Source organism: Felis catus, chromosome D1 (genome assembly GCF_018350175.1).
Source record: "Felis catus isolate Fca126 chromosome D1, F.catus_Fca126_mat1.0, whole genome shotgun sequence".
Classification (NCBI taxonomy): Eukaryota; Metazoa; Chordata; class Mammalia; order Carnivora; family Felidae; genus Felis; species Felis catus.
In genome coordinates this window covers 33,025,552-33,047,216 of record NC_058377.1, presented here as the reverse complement: position 1 = coordinate 33,047,216, position 21,665 = coordinate 33,025,552, and the positions used below count along the sequence as shown (strand labels likewise).

General features: G+C 36.8%; 1 protein-coding gene across 2 annotated transcripts in view; it reads left to right on the top strand.

Annotated features, from left to right (window-relative positions):
* ARHGAP42 (Rho GTPase activating protein 42) overlaps window positions 1-11,523 on the top strand; it is a 327,384-nt gene extending 315,861 nt beyond the window's left edge. For both annotated transcript variants that reach the window (XM_003992599.6, XM_045038578.1), the window contains exons 23-24: window positions 7,712-7,791; window positions 8,221-11,523. In XM_003992599.6, the coding sequence (XP_003992648.3) occupies window positions 7,712-7,791; window positions 8,221-8,309 (169 nt within the window). In that variant the 3' untranslated portion in view covers window positions 8,310-11,523. The remainder of the gene's footprint in view (window positions 1-7,711; window positions 7,792-8,220) is intronic.
* Window positions 11,524-21,665: the final 10,142 nt, after the last annotated feature.

Here is a 21,665-nt window from a genome sequence, read left to right as displayed (position 1 = left end):
ACTGTGGGGTGGCGTGGCCTGTCTGGGCTTCTTGCACTCTGCCAGGCTTGTGGTGCTGGGGATCTGGCATATTAACTGGGGTGTATCGGCAAGGTGCACAGGGGCAGGAAGGGCAGGCTCAACTCTCTTTTCCTTCGGAGATCCACTTCGGGAGGGACCCTGGGCACAGGGAGGGAGTCAGACCCGCCGGAGGGATGGCTCCACAGAAGCACAGCGTTGGGTGTTTGTGCGGTGCTAGCCAGTTCCCCTTTGGGATTTTGGCTAGGGGATGAGCGAGGGAGATGGCGCTGGCTAGCACCTTTGTTCCCCACCAAGGTGAGCTCTGTCGTCTGGGGCTCAACAACTCTCCCTCCCGTTGTCCTCCAGCCCTCCCGTTCTCCAAGCAGAGCTGTTAGCTTATAACGTTCCAGATTTCAAGTCCCGCTTGCTGTCGGAACACACTCCGCCCGACCCCTCCGCTTTTGCCAACCAGACTCGGGGGCTCTGCTTGGCCGGCGGGCTGCCCCTCCACCCCGGCTCCCTCCCGCCAGTCTGTGCAGCGCGCACTGCCTCTCTGCCCTTCCTACCTTCCTCCGTGGGCCTCTCGTCTGCGCTTGGCTCCAGAGACTCCATTCTGCTAGTCTTCTGGCGGTTTTCTGGGTTATTTAGGCAGGTGTAGGTGGAATCTAAGTGATCAGCAGGACGCTCGGTGAGCCCAGTGTCCTCCTACGCTGCCACTTCAAAAACTATTTTCTTTTTCTATAAAATGAAGATCATAATTCTGCCCTTGACAAATTCTTATAAATGTACACTACAATTTATTTGCAGTACTTGCTAAGTTCTCTGTAGATGGTCTATGATGGTAACTATTATTATTGTTATTTAAAGTGCTTGCTTAAGATATTGAAGCCTCTAATATATTAATGTTACTAAATCACTAACCATTGGCAATCACCTGATACTATTTTATACCATTAAATACAAGTGAAAAACAGATAGAAATTGAGGGCATTTCCCATACTAACCTCCTATAAAGTCTATTTTGCTTTCTTTCTAGGGAGCTCAGGGTTATCCTTGAATTGGACCTTGAAGAATGATAGAACCAGTAGTAGGCAGTAGGACGACTAGCCGTGTTTGGGAAAGAGACCTAATGGGAGATTTCAGTGGATGGCTTTGAACAACAGGAAAGTAACACTTCTGGGAGTTACTGTAGACTGAGTCATTGAACAAAGGGGTGATCTAATCATGGGTGCGCTTTGATAGATCACTCAAGTGGCTTTTCTAGGAGGTTGTGAGGGGGAGAGAACAGTTGGTCATCTAGGATGGAATTTGTGAGGTTTAAAGGGCCTTAATTAGGGCAGTAACAAAAGCATGAAAAACCATAAGGAGAATTTTATGGATCAGACCAGGATTGGGCAACTGCTTGGATATTTTGGGAATGAAAGATAGGTAAAGAAAATTCCAAGTCTTTGAGACTGACTGTCAAAAAGAATGGAAATTTAGCTTCTGATCTTAGCTTGTGAGTATATAGGAGAGGAAAGGAAATGTTGACCATAATGTTCAAGGAGCCTGAGGAACATTGACAGGCAGTTAGAAATGTGCAACTGGAATCAGGGGAGGGCATGGTGTTTGATGCCATTTGAGAAACTTCCATACAGCAGTTATACTGCATAAATAAAGCTGAGGGTACTCAATGATGGAGCTTATTGAGTGAAAAAGGAAAAATATCTGAGCATTGGTCTTTGGTGAATGGTTTTATTTAAGGGTCAAGCATGTGAGTGTGAAGAAATGATAAAGAGAAGTAATGGTCAATGTGGTAGAAGCAAAAGTGTCAAGGAGATCATTAGAGGAGGACACTGGTTTTAATCTCTAAGGCATCACTGGAAATCTTGAAGAAATCAGGTTCAGTGGAGTGGGAGGGGTCACTCTGCAAGGAGCTTGACCTATAAGACTTGTTAATATGAAGATTCCTGAGTTGCTGCAGACTCTGTAAACCAGAATATCTGAGACTGAAGCCTGGAGAATATGAATTTTTGACAACATCCCCAAATGGTTTTTATGTACCAAAAAATACTGTTTTTGAGAGTCATTTGAACAGAGAAAAATGTCTTAGTGCCTAGCACATCCTTAAGTAGACATTGGTTATATACAATGTCTTCAAAAGCCAAATGTCACTAGGCTCTGTTTCACCATTATAAAATATGTGGAAAATGGTACTTTTAAAGCCTTCACCTAAATGTCAGTTAAATTTGGGCGGAGGGGAAGATCCACTTTAACATAATTTACGCAAGCTATACAAATATCTTCTGAAGGTTGAATTGAGAATTATATGGTTGAGAATTAGGAAAATTGAGAGTGCCTGGCTCATTATAAGCAATCACATATTTCTATTGTCATAATTTAAAAGCATCGTTGAAAAAAATAAAACCAATGTTTTGTTTATAATTGCAAAGCACCAAAGCAAAACTCAACAAAGTCTTCTCATCCAGTGAGTTTGAGATTTAAGAAGGCTGTCATTGATTTAGAGCACAGTACACATGTATGATACACATAACATATTGTGCTACATTAAGCAACATAAAAGAATGCATTATTTTTAAGAATAACATTTTTTTTCTCTTAGAGAATGTGGGTAGTACTAATAAATTTTAAAAAAGTAAAGGAAAGCCACCTCTTATCTCACCACCTGAAGACAACCTCAGTTAACATTTTGGTTCACAACCACCTAATCTCATCTATGACCATGGTTCTTGAAATTTTTGGTCTCAGAACACCTTTATACACTAAAGAAAAAGAAAACATTGAGAACCTCCAAAGAGCTTTTGTTTATGTGGATTATATCTATTTATATTTACTAGAAATTTAAACTGAGCAATTTAAAAATATTTATGAATTTAGTAAAAATATGAATAAGTTAATGCAACTAAAGAGGTGTAACAGTAACATGCTTTGTTGTTGGAGGACAGAATTGTGATTATTTACTCTTATTTACTGTCAGCAATTATCAATAATAGATGTGATTTTTTTTTCACTGATATTAAGAGACTTCACAGATGACATTCAAATAGTCACCACAAATGTTCTAGACCAGCAATCAGGAGATGTAGTTTCTAGCCTGACTCTGCTGTAACTTTAATTTCTCTTGGACTTAATTTCTACATATAGAAGATGAACCAAGCAAAATGCCTGTTTCCTTTCAAAATCCAAACTCCTATCACCTAAGTCACCTGATGATCACAAGTCCTACAACATTTGGGGGTCACCCTTTTCTATAAAACCTAGGCAGAGAGTTTATGTGCCTACCCCTAGATCACAATAGGGTCTAACCTCCCCACCCCTTTCCTCTTCCAAAGGCCATATTTTTAATGTGTTTTGAAAACAACAGAAATTGTTTCACATCCAACACTAACCCAGACCGCATGGAAGCCCACTCCTCCTCTGTTGTTGCCATATACTGAATGTGCTGCAGTCAGCTTCCATTCCTTAATGATGGTGACTACTGAGAGCTCAGGAACTGACACCTCTCTTCCTTAATCCCATCAAAGCACCATTAATACAATAACAAAGATTTTTTAAAAGGCCATTACATATGAATATAAATAAATTTTATGAAAATATTTTTTAAAACAAAGAGCTACTTTATTTAACATTTTTGTAGACCTCTTTAAAACATGGCATACTAGAATATAAATGGATTCTCGTATATACTTCATTTGCTCTCAGAGCAATGTCCTCTAAGGGCCCTACCTACCCATCCATCCAGGTTCCCCTTGACTATACTTTGTGAACCACTCCTCTATGATAAACACAGAAAAGGAATTATGAAGGTGGTTCTCACTGTATTGCTCCAACATAGTACCCAACAGAGAAAAGATGCTCAACAAAGTTGTTGGGTAAATGAATAAAATAATACATTTTTAACTTAAAAAGACTTTGTTACTCACTTTTTCACTTCATTTTCAATGGAGTTGCAATGCACGTGCCTTTTACATAAGCAGCTTTACAAGCATCCATGGGAGTTCTTTAGCATTGAGGCATTCAGTATTCACTCAGGTATCTAAGCCAGAAACAGCCAGTATTTGTTGACAAAAGCGTAAAAAAGGAACATGTGACTAATTTTAAAAAATCTCCAACCAATGGCCCAGAAGCAAATGTAGTATTTATTGTAAATAGTCATGGGCAATTTAGGGGCCTTGCAAGGACATATTTTTTTATAAAATAATTGCCTTACAGGCTAATATTGTTTTATGCCATGTGTTCTTCTACATTATTATTTAAATTAGCTGCCTGATGCTTTATTTGGGTTGGTGTTTTTAAATCTTCTGATGAAGATTTAGGTTTTGATTTTTTTGTTTTTAGCTTTTCTATATGTTACTACTACGTTGGCATCTTTTTAACTATATCTAGGTTCATTCCTCCTTCCTTCATACAAAAAATATACGTGTGTGTGTGTGTGTGTGTGTGTGTGTGTGTGTGTGTGTTTGTGTATGTGTGTATCATTAAGTGACCCTCCAGAAAATATTGTATAAATTTTGGTCAATCATAGCTTATGATTAAGATAAGCATTGTGAATTTTGCACACTTATCAAAGCTCTGTAAGTTTACTCATTAGTAATAGTGTATAGAATTAGGAATGAATCTCATGAACAGATCATTCTCTGGATGATAAGGGAAGAAATAGCTTTCAGCATGCTGAGTGTCATTACCTTACTCTCCCATGCAATAAGAAGCAAGATTTTCAGAATCCTTTTCAAAGAATATTAGGATCTTCTGAAGAAAGACCTAATAGGTGACAGTATTATTTTCACATCTTCTTCAATATACCAAGGCAGTAAAAGAGGAAGCATTAGCACCTGAAGAGAAAACTTCACAGTCACAGACATCTACATTAAATCATCAAAGCTTTCTGCTGAGTTAACACCTGTAGTTACAGATCTCAGCAGAAGAAAATTATACCTGTCTAGTCATATGCACAGATGATTGAAAAGTCAGGACAGATATTATTTTGTGCTGTGTATTTTTGACACATACAACAATATCTTTATTTCGTGATATAATTATTCTACATGCCTCCCCCTTGCTATCCAATCCCATAAAACACTATAGAGAGAACATTCATATCTGAAATATTTACAAAAATAGTTTGGTTGTATTCAGTATATAATTTCAAAAACTATATCATTGCAATGATTATTATATCTTTTTTTAAGTTTATTTATTTATTTTGAGAGAGTGAGAGTAAGGGGAGGGGTAGAGAGAGATAGGGAGAGAGAATCTCAAGCAGGCTCTGCACTGTTAGCACAGAACTCAATGCAGAGAGCGAACTCATGAATCATGATATCATGACCTGAGCCAAAATCAAGACTTGGAGGCTTAACCGGCTAAGCCACACAGGCACCCCAGGATTATTATATCTTAATCATTTCTATAACTGGAAATTATTTCCTTATGCATCTCTTAGATTAATGATTCAAAGCAGTAGGACTTAATATTAGAGAAAATTGTTGCCATTAGAAAATTTGTTTTTTTTTTGAAAAACACATATTTTTAGAGAAATGGTTCTGGGACTCTCAATTATGTCAGCTACCAGATCATATTAGATCAAATCATACCAAATTAGATCAAATGATTATAATTGACTAGAAGATTTATAGGAAAAACTAATGTATTTTTTTTAATTTAGGATTATCATGGTCTGATTCTTACAAGTCTTCATAACTTGGTAGTATCCTCTTCCCCCACCCCCCCCACACCCATGTCAGCCAGCACATACATTCATGTGCCTGCATGTACATACACACACGTACATATGATTCTTCTTTAGTGTAGAGCCCTGTACTTCCTCAATTCTTCCTTGCATGATGTAGCCCTGAGAAGTGTTCTGTGTGGGCTAGTAGTCATTCCTAAATCTGCCTGCTGCAGGCTCTCCTAGGCTATCCTAGCAGACTTTCTGAAAGTACAACCTGAGACTTAAACCTCATGAAATAGATTCTGAGGGTAGGACAATATTTATTCTCTATAAGCTTTCTAATTTTCAGGTAACTTTTTGGAAACCCAGTTTAAATGACCTAGCCTCATTCTGGAAGTGTAGGGAATAAGACCCATTATCTAGCTCCAACAGGGAAGTGAAATAATAATGTATACTGCTCTTTGAGAGAGCTGTAGATAGCAAACACTGCTGATGCTTCTTTGTAGATAAAGTACTGGGCCCTCAGGGAGGAAAGACAGGGTGCCTTCAATATTTAAAAGGACTCACTGTGTATGAAACAGAGCCCAGAGCTTCTTAACTTTTTTTTTCCATTCATTGATTCAGCAAATATTTATTGAGTTACTAAGCATCAGGCCTCATTCATGGAAGTTGCATTCTAATTGAAGAAGGTTATAGAAATATCAACAGTAACAACAGAATACCAGATACTAATGCCATGCAAACTTAAAACAGGAGAATATGATAGTTGCCTGGGCAGCTGTTTTAGAGTGTGTGGTCAGGAAGACCTAACTTTTAGCAAAACGTAGGAAATTTAAGATGAACTAGAAGTGGACAACTATGTTTAGATCAAGGGGAAAACATGTCAGGGCAAAGCCCTGGGGTGAGAATGACTTTGGCATGTTTGAGGAGGTAAAAGCAGGCCAGTGTGAATGGAGTATAGTAGATGAGCAGGTAGGTACAGAAGAAGCAGGAGATACTAACAGGTACCTGACTGTGCACAGTATGGAAGCTAGAGTTGGAAACCAGTTGAAGGGTTGTTTTCAGGGAAATAATGTGGTCATCACACGATCATCAGAACCTTTTTCAAACTGGCTGCTCTGTATAGAATGGATTTTAAGTAGACAAAACAAGAGGCCTAGAGGATTTAGAAAGGTAGGAAGCCATTCTGTGAGCCACACCAGAAATGATTTTGGCTTGGGCTCTGGTTGTGATAGAGATGGTGAGAAGTAGGTGAAATCAGCATAACTTGCACATCATATGAAGGTAATTGGATGTTGTCGAATGAAGGTGACTTGACTAGTGATTTGATAAGCAGCCTCAGATGATGGCTTTTTAGTGTTGGCTCAAATATTTTTAAATATATCACATATAAAATTCTGAAATTCTGTTTTCTCTTAAGAAACTAGAGTATCTGGCTACATTGAGTCTGAATTCTCATATGGCAGCAGATGTCGGGAGCTGAATATTGGCTTCCCACTTTAGGAGATGGGTATAGGCTCTGGTTTGCAAAGCCTCCATCTATCCTCATTGTTTTCCTGACAATGAGGCTATTGTTGGTTGCCATTTATCATCAATTTATTCTATTCTTTTTCCTATCTCATGTACACTTAATTTATTTACCATATCCTGTAGGCCTTTTAATTTTTGGGTCTCACCTCTGATAGAAAGTAGGAAAAAAGCTATAGGGTACCTATGAACCTCTATATAGGTGTAAAAATGGTCTGTTTGCCAGCATACTAACAATTATATAATAATAGTGTTCTTTAAAACCAGCTTGTGCTGTTAGAAGCCAGGTTGGTTACCCTTGGAGACATTTCCTAGAAACACAAGAAGGGTTTTTGGTATGATGTGAGTGTTTTTGCTTTGTGAAAAATGCTCTTATGCATACTTACATGTGTACTTGATGTATATTTTACTCCAATTACAACTAAAAACTAATATTATTTTTTACAAATGATTTGAAGTATAAATGTATTTTTGTTGAGAGCTGTGTATTTTATAAATTACTTTTTGCTCTTTCAGCCAAGCCAAAGCCATGTACTCTTGTAAAGCAGAGCACAGCCATGAACTTTCTTTCCCACAGGGGGCAATATTTTCTAATGGTAAGTATACCCATTCCGTTTGTTTAAGTTTATTATCATGGGGATGATGAAGGAGTAGTAATGGGATAAGAAGCTAAAGTAGAAGCCAGGAGACTCAGAATCTGCTCTAGCCCCTGCCTCTCATAACCTGTACAAGTTAATACACTATATTTCTCTGGAGCCCAGTTTCCTCCTATATATGAAAGAGAGGGAGAGAGAAGGAAGAAGGAATGGGGGGAGATAGGAGAGATGGAAGGATGGGAGGGATTGGGGAGGAAGAGAGATTGGTTACATGAATGCAAAGGACATTTCCAGCCTTAAAGGTGCTTTGACATTGTTTTGACAACTTGAGTATATTTATGCAATCTGATGTGCATTTTTACCCATTTGTGTATATAATTATTTGAAGCTAATGCTGATTGAATGACATTTTTTTTCATTTTTTGCCAGTATACCCATCAGTGGAACCAGGATGGTTGAAGGCAACTTATGAAGGCAAAACAGGACTAGTTCCAGAAAATTATGTTGTCTTCCTCTAATACTGTTTAGTGGATGGCAGTATCTTCATGGTATCCATGGTAACAATAATAAGTGCTATGATTTTATCTGACACAGATATGGGAATCAGCCCACTAAATGAAACGTAAATTTCTATCAAGTTCTACACCAGCAGACCATGTAGCTCCCTATAAATGAAAAAGAAAAAAAATGCATAAATTGTTAGCCATGCCATTCTTTTAATTTTTACTTCTTGACTGGTTTCTTATTTTAAAATCTTGCCCCCACCCTTGTTTTTGATAACTAACTCTGCACATTGTCTTTTCCATAACAATTGTAGAATACTGTGTTAAGTACTATATCCCAGAAATTTGGAAACTAGAAATTTGCTGTAAGGATTTTCAGATAAGTCCTTTACTGTCTGGAATTCTCTGAGGAACCTTGAAATCATTACTTAAAATGTAATTTAAATTGTTCATTCATTATTTTTTCTTACGAATTTCTTTCTTTTCTATGTCATTGTTTTGCTGGTCCTAAACATTTCAAGGAAATAAGTTGTTGTTGTTTTTTTTAACGTTAAGTTTATTTTTATTTGTTTACCAAGTAGATGATGATATTCAAAAGGAATAATGTAAATGATGTCTATAAATGAAACCAAGTTAAGTCATACACTGATTTCAATATAAACACTCCATTCAGCATTCCAGATGCCTTCTATGGGTATAGAGTGGGGATTAGCAAACTATTTCTGTCAAGACCTGATAGTAAATATTTGGGGGTTTTGTATACCCTAAAGGTCTTTACTACAGTACTCAACTGCCATTGTAGCAGAAAGCACTCATAGATAATGAATAAGCAAATGAATAAGGCTTAGTGCCAAAACAACTTTACTTATGGACTCTGCAGTTTGAAAATTTTCGAAATTCTCATTCTTAAAATCTATTGAAAAATAGAAATATTTTAGCTGTTGGGCCATGTAAAACTAGTGGCGGGCCAGATTTGACTCATGGGTAAATCACATTTGACTCATAGTTTGCTGATGCCTGGTTCAGAGGATGTATAAAACTATCTTTATAACTTTGGGATTTAATGAAATTTTACCACATTAACATATAAATACTGATAAGTCATATGCACATATCATCTGATAGTGGCATTACAGTGGCATCAAAAAATATAATAAAATGAAAACAATGTAAAAAGTGGATTTTTAAGGCAGCAGCCTAAATTCTACTTGTAAGACTATAAAGTGTCAATGTATTTTATTGATATCTAATATTGGCTTTTGAGAAATTCTTGTACAGATGATAAAGATTTTTTTAAAGGTACAAGTATGCTTAAATTCTTTTAAATTCTATACTTAGTTGCAATAAAAACCAAACATAAAGGTACAGGATTCTTAAATAATCTTTAGCCTCAGAATTTAAAATTGTTTAATCATCTTTAGCAGGAATAAAATCTGTACCTGACTTTATTTCATGCATTTCAATTTATAGCTTTTATTAGGAATTTCACTGAATTTATAGAGTGTAGAAATAGATATTCACTACCCATTTAAATAGATCATCAACATCTGGTCGTGCATCAACCATTATTTCTATTTCAATTATTGTAATATATTATCTCTATAAATATCTGCATGTGGCAAAGAGCCTCTCCTCTTAAGATTCCAAAAAGCTGGTTACTTGCCATTGATGGCCACAGCACTGGTCCACTGGGACATGATATTTTACTTGTTACTTCAGATTTCTCCATGTACAGACACTCAGGTATTGACTGCATAAAGCTCTTTTTGCAGACAGAGTCAAAATCAGAAATAAATACCAGTACATTGAATAAAGGGATGAAAAATATTTAATATTATAAAAATTAGTAATATAATGAAAAAAATCTGATAAATGTTTATTTTTTACCTCCTGCTTTTGATCTTTGTATACTTATGATCAGGTGTTGCTAGAGCTTTTTGGTCTCTAGATCCTTGGTGGCCTTTTCCTAGTAATAATAACATTGCTGATAGCCTGACTACCTTCTGCTGGAACAGAAGGCAATCTCTCCAATGTTCCAGTCCCTATGTTTATATGACACCCTCAGTTTAAATGCCTTTGCCATCATCTGACATCCTACTAGATTAGAATGTCTTAATGGCAAATTGATTACCTTGCAAAGATCAACTTGACTCCAAAGAAAGATTCAGAATTCCCACTTCATTTGCTGCAACATAGAGAAATCTCAATGTTCATTTTATTTTAACACAGACCAGAGTGTTCTTTCCTCTGAGTTGTCTGTGAGCTAATTCCACTGACGATTAGTGAGGAATTAAAGCTTTTGTTGTATAGGACATGAATGAAGCCCAACTCTCCTTTATTATATACTAAGGCATTACTATACATTTATTGTGGCATTACTTACTGTGGTCCCTTTTTTGAAATAAAAGTGTAAGTGCTTGTTCAAATTGTACCTTTTTTTGAAGTTTTAATCTTACAGATTTATGGCGATGGTCCTTTTTTCTTCATATTGATTACATGTGTTAAGCAAGTCATGGCCATATACTGCTTTTCCTTAGAAATAAGTTTCCCACAGATAAGGTATTCATGAGCATTGAGAAAATGAAGACATGTGCTCTAAATTACATGGAATATTAATTACACAAGAAGGTAATGACAATCATTGAAAGACAATCACACTTAAAAATTTAACCACAGTTCAATGATGAAACCTTAGTATTTTAGGGATAATGTGAAGATAGGTTAGAATCGCCACCTCTACATCTCCAAAACACACAATGTGCACACCCTAAACACTGCTTACAGTATAATCAGTATGAGGAAGAGTTGATAAGTCTATGTCAATCATCTTGTGTACTATGTAAAAATATCCTCGAGTACAAAACATTTATGTATTTAACAGGTGACTCTTTTGTTATGCCATAACTCCTACCACATTTATAGACACTAGTCAGTTAACTGAAGGTTTTTCTTGTGTTATGTGTAAATGTGTGAAAAGTAAAATAATCTTTGTATTCCTGTGAAGTCCATGAAGTATGAGGAAGTGCCATTTCTTCTTGTTTGATTTGAGTGGCTTTGGTAGTTGTGTTGACTCTCTGTATTTTGTAATGAGAATGAGTGTAACCAGGTCTCTCAACAGTGGCTTCTTTGCTAGCTCTTTCAGGAACGGTGAAGAAAAAAAAATGTACTTTACAGTCTCAAACTATCCAAGTTTCCAAATAGGAAAAATAAAGATATATAATGACTTTTATTCTTATTCTGTGATAATTGGTTTTACATATTATGGTACTCCTTTTAAAAATCAACTAGGTTGAACCAAAAAAAAAAAAAATCCACTAAGTTGTAAGGAAAAAAAATCTGGCCCTGTAATCCTTTGACAATAACCTCAATCACCTTGTTACTCCCAGCCTCATTCTTCAGGTCTGCATCTGTTTCTGAAACAAAAAGGGTAGCATTCATATGGATGCTGGTGTAGAAGAGTCCCTCAGAGCCTTCTCTCAGACAACTGTGTTTGTAGTATACCCCTCAATATGTATTTAGGATGCTTTAATTAGCATTTAGAGCCCCAACTTGAATTACACTTAACTGACTCACAAGTTAGAGGCAGACTGGTTAGGGTCAGATTTTGTTCTTTGTTTTTATAATAACTTTTTAATTTGCAGCTGTTACTATGACCTAATAACAGGTTAACTCAATAACCTAATCATTAAGTAGGACCCCAAAATCATATCTCCCTGTTAAAGAAGAAAACAGAGACTTTACTATTATCCAGAAGTTATTTTGCACTTGACTAAAGTTTTCCCACTTAGGGTGGGAATAGTAAATTGATGTTTACTTTTGCCTCCTATCTTTTTTGGTTACCTTCCAAAGTCAAAACAATTTTTACAAATGAACCTTTTTGAATAATCTATGTCCTGCCTGTCTCCTGTTAATCTGCAGACTTATTGCCAGGTATTTATCAACTAGTCTTACATTTCCCAAACACATTTACTGTATCCATTCATTGTCACCAAAATCTCCCTGCTTTAGACGTGCAAGTTCTAATTGGTAGTAATCGCAGACGAACTCTGGCTTATAACTGACATGGTCTTTTAGAGGATCAGATCAATAAAGAGGGTTTTTTATTTTTTATAGTAGCTGTACCCACTGCTTAAAATAAGGAATTTCAATTAAGAATTTTGACAGCACTCATAGTGAGCCATTGACAGAAAACTGATGTGAATATTCTAGATCAGTGGTTAGAAGCTATTGTATTAGTTAGGGAACGCAATAGGTCATCATTTCCCTCCCTGGCACTCAAGACAGATGCCAGGTTCAGAGACTGAACATTTCTTGGTGCTAGAGGGAGGAGTGGAATCTGTTTGCTTACTAAGGAGTCTCAAAAGTCAGGGGCCGCTTATAGTTATTACATACATAAATATCCTTCATTATCTAAGATGTTCATGTACAGGACTATGTGAGGATATTAAGTGTTGGAGGCAGGTGGGGGGCCAAAGGTGCTGACACCACTTAATTCGATGACCACTTTCTCTCTCCCCTTTGTACCATCTGCCATCTCTCAGCAATGTTTCCTTTGGTCTTTACCCTTCCAGGGTTGAGAGCAGCCTAACTTTGCCTTGAATCCACCCAGTCTCTTATGTTAAATGTGTGCATTGTTTTATATATGGCAGCATGTTAGAAGTTTTATATCTGGCTTTGTATCTTCATTTACCTTTTTACAGAGAACACTGCCCACACTTGACTTATGCCAAAAATCTGAGATATCACCACATTGAAGGCTGTGATTTCAGGAGGAACTGAAACATTTACAGTTAAATAGGGAGTTTGGCAGGGAAGAGGACTTTTTTTTAATTCAGAATCTTATTTATATGCTGTTAAAATTTGAAGCACTATAGTTTATATTAAGATTGAATATTTAGATACTCTGTTTCAGTACTAAGAATATTTTTTGCAGCCACTAACATGACAGATTAATAGATATGATGAAAATGATTGTCAGTAAATTATCATATTGAATTTTTTGTAGTGTTTCTGTATTTGTTTTCACTTTGAATATATATACACACATACATATACAAACATGTACATAACCTCATGTTATTCCTAATCTCATTTGCTACAATATCTTTAATGTATGTTGACACTGTATTTTAAATTAATTAAAAAAATAAACTATGTAAGCTCATTTTAATTTAGTCTTTGTACTTCAAGAGCCACTGTGTTGGAGAGCAGCTGCCTTGGATTCATATAGAGAAAAAACAAAGTTTCAAGTACTGTGAATGGTCATTTTGGGTGTCATTTTGGGAAAATCATAGCAGAATTAATAAACTTTTCCTGACAATTGGACCTTTTGCCAAGAAACTGGCATTATGACACTCAGGAAAATGTTAATGTCAGTACCTATTAATGATGCAGATGTCTACAGGAGAGAGAAGTAAATGAGCCATAAACAAAATATCGAATATAACAGGGATGCAGGCTTACCTGAAAATATAAGTTTGCAAAAGTTTACAAGTGTGCTATGGAAGAAATATCAGCATGCAAACACTCCCTTAGATTTTTGTTAGTTTTATGACATTCTTGATCACTAATTGACTTCTAACTAAAACTTTATCAAAAAAAGAGTTAATCCTGTATTTATTTTGTACTGCTAAGTGGATTGTTAGAGTGCAGCAATCACCTTGCAAAAACTAAGCCTGACAGGTTAATAACAGTGCCTTTGAGCATAAAACCTGATCGACTCAACTGGATTATAACTTTCCTTGATATCAGAAGAGAAGCAAAAAATTCATGACACAAGATTGTTGAGATAAAAAGACTAATGTGAATCAATGTAAGTATGAGTAACCGGGAAAGGACTGTCAGGATAGGTATTAGAAATCATTATGGATGAGCTACTGTTTGAAAATGTTGGGTTGGAAGAAATTAACCTAGATGCAATTCCTTATCATTGATATTTTAGAAATAATAGAAACTAGTTCCCAGTAGCCAAAACTGGAATGGTTTGAGCAACAAAATAAGTAATGTATCATGATTGGGTTGTAACCCAAAGTATAAAATACTGGTGAATCCACACTGATACGAAGGACAATAAATTTTGTTTATATAAACACATGTAAAATAGAGAAGAGACAGATATTCTTTAGAGAAGAGTTTCAAAGAATTGGAATTGTATTACTCTTCCCTCCAGGGGGTAGAGTTTAACTTTTCCCTACTTGAGGACGGGCTGTTAGATTTAGTGATGAATTTCCAAAAAGTAGAGTATGGAAACTATTATAACTTTAGAGAAAAGCCAATCAGATATTATCCTCACATCATCAGTGAAACCATGTAGGTTGTAAGCCATAACGTGATGTGATGAGAAAAGCCAATTACCTCTGGATTTCTTTCCCCAAATCCATACCTCCAATCTAATCATAAGAAAAACATCAGACATATCTAGATGGGGGACATTCTACAAGATAGTTACTAAGATACTAAGTTAGTACTTCTCCAGACTGTCAAGGTCCTGAAAAATAAGAAACTGTCATAGATAAAAGGAGATTTGGGAAGCCCAACAGCTGAATGCAATGTGGACCCCTGGATTGTATCCTGGAAAAGAAAGAAGACATAAATGGAAAAGCTGGTGTTGTATAAATAAAGTGTAAAGCCTAGTTAATAGTGGAAAAAATGAAAACAGTAACAAAATCAGCCACAAGCTTGTGACATGAACTGGAGCCACCTTATCTCCTTTTTGGAATTTAAGTTGCTTTTATTCAAAACTTAAGAGTTTCACATTTTTCTCTGCTAAGTGGGATCTGTGTGCAGGACATGTCTCTTGTTCATTGTTGAATCCCAGGCTTGTTCAGAGTTTGGTATACATCAGGGTCAGCCCCTTTCATTAAATGAATAAATTCATTAACAAAGGAACAATCATTGTAAGCTGTTTTAGAATTTAGATAATGCAGTTGTAGGCTTGGATTGTTTTTGTGTCTCTGTCTCTTTGCCCAGGAATAGTGGATTTCAGTCTTTAACATCCCCGACATATGACTATTATATGTTCGTAAGGACAAGGATTAGACACAGATTTGCTCTTTTCAATAGTAGTTTGGTTTAAGGATGATGTTGAAGTCAATTTTCTAAACCATTAAACACAAAATAATCCCAAAATTTGAAAAGCTATGTTAAACTTACAGTTGAATTTCATGAGCCAAAGAATTACTGTTAAAATTTTGTGCAGCCAAAAATTTAGAAGCAAAAATTTTTCAAAGTTTTTTATGTAATGGTTCTTGTTACTTAAAAAAAAAAAAGGATAGAAGAGAACATTTGAAACCACTTCATATAGGATGCCACTGGGAACATAAATCCCCAAAATATTAAAATTGAATGTTTGCACATGCTGTTTCTGGGTGTTTAGGGTAAATAAGCCAAGTATGGCATGTCAGCAGGACTCTGCTTATTGATAGAAATTAGTTATCTGAAATATTCTACCTCCAAATTACCAGAAGCCAGTCTACTGGGTCAGCCTGGGTTAGAGAAAGAAAAAAAACACCCTACCTCCTAGTCCTCATCATGGGTTTTGATACTCACTAACTTACCTATCTACAGACAGGTTTTTCACAGAATGAATGAGTCATAAGTTGCCTTAGCAATTATACAGTTCCAGTGCCTTTCAAAAATTTTTAAAAAACATTTTTTAATGTTTATTTATTTTTAAGAGAGAGAGACAGAGACAGAGCATGAGCAGGGGAGGGGCAAAGAGGGAGACACAAAATCCAAAGCTGGCTCCAAGCTCTGAGCTGTCAACACACAGCCCAATGTGGGGCCTGAACTCACAAACTGTGAGATCATGACCTGAGCCAAAGTTGGATTCTTAACTGACTGAGCCACCAAGGCACCTCTTAAACATTTTTGGAGTAACAATTATTTCTTCAAATAAATCTTACTTGAAACAAATATGAGCCAGCCTATTGGAGTGTGTGCCTATATATGTGTTAAAGAATGCCTCCTCTTCCTCCATCCAGGCCCACAGACTCTCTGGCATCTCCATAGAACATGTAGAGCTTTTTAGAACAAGGTATGGAAATGCCTTAGTCTAAATCTCTGCTAATTTAGAGATGGGGTCATATCAACACCATTTTATAGCAGAATCATGGCTCTTACCTCTGCTGTGATCTGACCACTAAATTTTTGACTGTGTGGAGGGCAGCTTCTCCTATAATTTGATCTTTGTAAAGCCTAACTTTATCTGAAAAGGATATCCTCTGATGAATATCTTCCCTGATGGATGCACATGGAGCAGAAAAGCAGAACAGTAAGATTCAACCAGACTTGGCTGTTAAAGGAAAGAGACTTTATTTTTTTAATTTTTGGTGTGTAAAGACTTCTGAAAATAGGTATAAAATACCTGGCCCCATATCTTGTACCTGTAAGGTATTATTGGATAACTATTATTTAAGACTTCAGGGGTTTGATAATTGAGTTTGCAATGTTCTGATGCAAATGAAAAAAGAATCAGATTTCACAAGTTTAGTGAAATCTTAAACTTAGGTAATAGAACTGAAATCATGGCTCCCAAATGTATTGTCCACAGCCACAAAGCAAATGCTCTCACTTGCACATACATTATCCTCCAGTCCTAACTACTAGACACAGACACTGGATATCTCCTTTTTCTTTTTCTTTTTCTTTTCTTTTCTTTTCTTTTCTTTTCTTTTCTTTTCTTTTCTTTTCTTTTCTTTCTTTTCTTTTCTTTCTTTTCTTTTCTTTTCTTCTTTCTTCTGACCCAATGTCACATGACTGGTAGTGGCAGAGCTTGGACTCAAGCTGAGGTGTCCTTCTTTGAAACCCAGTACTCTTCACAATGAACCACCTTTTTACTACACCAAGTGGAATATGGTAAAGCTTTGTGTATCACCACACTTGAAAGAAGTCTGGCAAACAACCTTATCCAAGAGAAAGATGAAGTTGGTGAGGAGACTAGAACTGCCTTATCCTCTGAAAAATGTTTTAGACCAAGTGTGATCTGTTTACAAATTCAGAATCTGAATCAGCATCTGCATTTTAACAAGAGCACAAGATGATTTATGGAAACAGTGCAGTTTGAAAAGCACAAGTTTAGCAGAATTTTGAGGCCTTTGGGAATATCTGAGGGCAATAAAGGACTAGATTCATTACAAAGGCCAAATACAGAATCTTGGAAAAAGTCACAAAGATTGAGATTAAGGTTTCAAAAAGTAAGTTTATCACCATTCTAAAAGAAAACTCAAGAAAAAGCTTTCTATTGTAAGGAGTGTTCAAGTGCATCTGGATGACTGACCATTTGTCATGATTTCACAGAGGAAATAGAAAAATTCAATGAGTATTTGAACCAGTCTCAAAAGGTAAATTATTGAGCACCAAGACCTGTGTAAGTCATTGGAGGTCTTGAGTACATTAGGTATTATACTTCCTTTCAAGAGGACCATGGTTTATTTGGGTAACCAGTAAGTAAAAGTCAATGAGATGTTATATGATGAAATGCTTAAAAAGCAAATACTGCATTCTATAGGGGTGCAGAGAAAGGGCACTATTCTGAACCCAGGAGATGGCAGAAGTAATGAAAAAGAAAATAGGTTGGAGAGAGAGAAAAAAAAAAAAGTGTGAATTGATTATAACATGGTGAATGATGTCATCATCCAAACTCAGTTAGAGGTAAAAAGCTAAAAGGAGTGGAGCTCCCTGCAGTAAACTTGGATTCTACGTTGCAGAGAGGATGAGGCAAATAGAGAAGTAGGGGAGAGGGGAGGAATAGAGTGGGTTTTGGGGAAGTTCTGGGATGCACTGAATTTATTATTTTTTTTATGTCTTCATCCTTTCAATTAACGTAATATCAAGCACTGCTCTAGTTGCTCACTATTCAAAAAAGAATTACACATGGTCTTTATTCTTAAGAAATGTATAGCTCAATGAGACAGACACAACTAAGGTAAGTGTGATAGAGGCACAATGTGTGAAAGGAGCACACAATAACCCCACAGTTTAGAAGGAAAAGGGAGGTAGAGAGGATCAGAGGAGGTTTTGCACACAGAAGGAAACATCCTAAATAGACCCTAAAGGACAGAACGTTACAGAGTGAAGATTTAGACACTTAAAATTGAATGAAGTTTCTGACGGAACTGGATCTCTAGTTCTAAGTAGTCAGTAAATTGAGTGCTTGCACTGGCACATAGACATGTGATTGTGGGGGTATAGGATGAGGTTGAAAAAAATGTAAAAAAGCAGGATTGATTGCATGAAGCCCAATCTGAGGAGGTAGGGAGAGTTTAGAGAGGACAATGGTGTGATCAGATTTACGTTTACAAAAATTGGAATGCAGGAATGAGTGTGTGTTCAAATGAATGTCTGTCAGGCAACTGCAGGAGTAGGGCTGGGGAGACAATGTTTCATAAACCCTAGAAAAGATGAACAAGACCAGAACAAGGAAATGACTCATTTCAGAGGTCAAAGTGACATGACATGATCATTTTGAATGAGTAATTTAGAGGACTCATATGTGGCTTAGATGTGTGTAGGTTGCTGAGGAAGGAATCAGCAATAAAGACAGCAGGCAAAGTTGTTAAGGCTGAAAAAGGCAGCCAAAATTACTGGGCAGAGTGCGTGGCTGGAATTGGTTAGTAAATTTGGTGATGTGGACTCGCTTGGCCTGAGCCATTCCTCTTTTGGGGAGCCCTGTGGGAACTGGAAGCAAGGCTTAGAGACTGATTGCTTAATGCCTCCCACAAAATCCAGGGGCTTTCAACTGAGTTTCAAGAATGGACATAGGTGGTTGGGGGTGGGAGGCATGAGTTACCTGAGTTCCTAAGTAAATGTGTTGTGTCTATATCAAATTCAAAATTTTCAATGCCACCTTTGACCTACCTCCTCCCAGCACAAAAAGTACCAAATGGCTGCTGCATGTACATAGTAGCTAAAAGTGTGGCTGGACTATCTGTCCGAACCCAGGGTCAGCACCGTGAAGGATGCGAGTGTAGTTTAACTTGGGGCCAGCTTGATCTCTTCCCATACAGATTGAGAAAGAAATGACAGTAGACTAAGCTTAAAAGCACATGCCAGCCTACTGATTTGTGCCTATTCTTTGATGAGAGAATGCTCACAGAGACCACAGCAGGTATCAGGGGAAATTAATGAGGAAGGGATCACTGAATGTTGCAAAGCATTTAGGCTCCAGTCCATTCAGTCTGTTGCCTGGGCTCGGTTGTGACCTAAAGGCTGAGGAGGTAGCTTTTCTTCTGCTTTGTGAACTCAGGAGGTCTCTGTGCCAGAAATAATTCTGGCATTTGTAGAACAAAAGACCCCTGCCATTCTCTTCCCCATGACCTTTGAGGAGTCCAGGAGCAGGCCAAGTTTTGCTCTACGCAAGGATTGTTGAGTGGTGTGAAGCACAAAGCTATAGAGTTATAGAGTGTGGGAAGCTGCAAAAAGTGGCAGAGCTTGACCTTGCCTAGTCTTTCCTGCTGTTTGTGGCAAGGCTAACCTACTGGAGACCCCACCCTGGATAGGTGGATTGTTTCCCTTTGTTTTTTTGCTTGGCAAAGCTAAAATAACTCTAAAATGGGAATAACAATGTCTTTGTTAAGTACTTAAACATGATATATCAGTCTGTTTCCAATCTGAAAACAGAAAACCCGCTAGTAATTAGAACAGGTTAAAATTAATATAAAGATTTGTTAACTGTAAAAGGTGACTACTAAAGAGTTTAACATGTAACTCCAAGGAATACAGAGATAGCACATGGAGAAAGCAGCTACTACCCATAGGGCAAAGGGAGAGTATCAAGGAACTAAGAACTAAGAAGAGCTCACTTGAGGCTGAGATATAGACCTTATTGGAGAAGTATGGCTCCCCCAGGATATACAACAGACCAGTTGTTAGAAACTTGCTAGTGAGTATGGGCTGGAGCTGGCTTCCATGAAACTGACCACGTGTGGCAGAGAAACTAGCTGGCAGATGCGAGCTGGTAAGCAAAGACCACAGAGATGAGTGCCACTGGGCTGCCCGTATGTGATCAGCTTAGTGTCCTTCTTCCTCTCAGCTAACAAAACCTAGTATTTCACCAAGTGGCAAAGAAGAATTGCTTTTGAGCAATTTATGACCCAGTGTCATAAAATAGGGAGAATGTCTTTGGAGCTGAAGGCAGTGAAGTGGTAACTGACATACTTGTAAAGATTGTTTAACTCAGATCAACAGCAAAATGGTAAGAAAATGAAATAATTGGTGTATGTCTTCCATAAAAATGGATAATTTTTATGCCCAGATAATATGATTATGTAGTTAAAAAACCAAGACAGTCTACAATAAAATAGACAAAACAATCTATTGGAATTGATAAGAGAAGAATATAACGTGTATGAATATATAAAAATTAAGAGCTCTTTCTCCTATCTTGGTAATAACCTATGTAAGTTAGGAGAAATCACATTTATGACAGCAAAAAATGAAATGTATACGAATACATATGTTAAGAAAGTTAAGGGACCTATATGATGAGGAAATCCAACAGTTTATGAAAAGACTTAAAATAAGACTCACCTTATAGGATGGTAAGAATTAATACTTTAAAAATGCCAGCATTCGGGGCGCCTGGGTGGCGCAGTTGGTTAAGTGTCCGACTTCAGCCAGGTCACGATCTCGCGGTCCGTGAGTTCGAGCCCCGCGTCAGGCTCTGGGCTGATGGCTCAGAGCCTGGAGCCTGTTTCCGATTCTGTGTCTCCCTCTCTCTCTGCCCCTCCCCCGTTCATGCTCTGTCTCTCTCTGTCCCAAAAAAAAAAAAAAAAAAAAAGCCAGCATTCTGTATAATTCTAATTTTAATGAAACTAAAGCAGGAACCAATTTTTTTCTTTTCTTTTTTCTTTCTTTTTTTTTTTTTTTTTGGAATTAGACAAATGATCTGAGACTCATATAAAAGAATATGTTCAATAAAAGGCCAAGACATTTTTAACAGAAGAGAATGAGGGCAGTACTTACTTATGTTATACATTTATTAATCTAATTTTATTTATTTTTAAAGTGTATTTTATGTGTTAGTTTTTTTTAACGTTTATTTATTTTGAGAGAGATAGTGTGCATGAGCAGGGGAAGAGCAGAGAGAGACCGAGAGAGAGAGAATCTTTAGTCTCCACGTTCAACATGGAGCCTAACACACAGGGATAGATCTCATGACCACAAGACCATGACCTGAGTCAAAAATCAAGAGTTGGAGATTTAACTGACTGACCCACCCAGGCACCTCAAATTTTAAATTATAGAAATTAAAACAGTACAGTATTAGCATTGGATTAAACAAGTATGTATTTATAAAAAACAAAAGTATATTTAAGCATTATGCAGAAGCTTAATATATGATAAAACTAAAATTTAATAATTTCAGTTAGG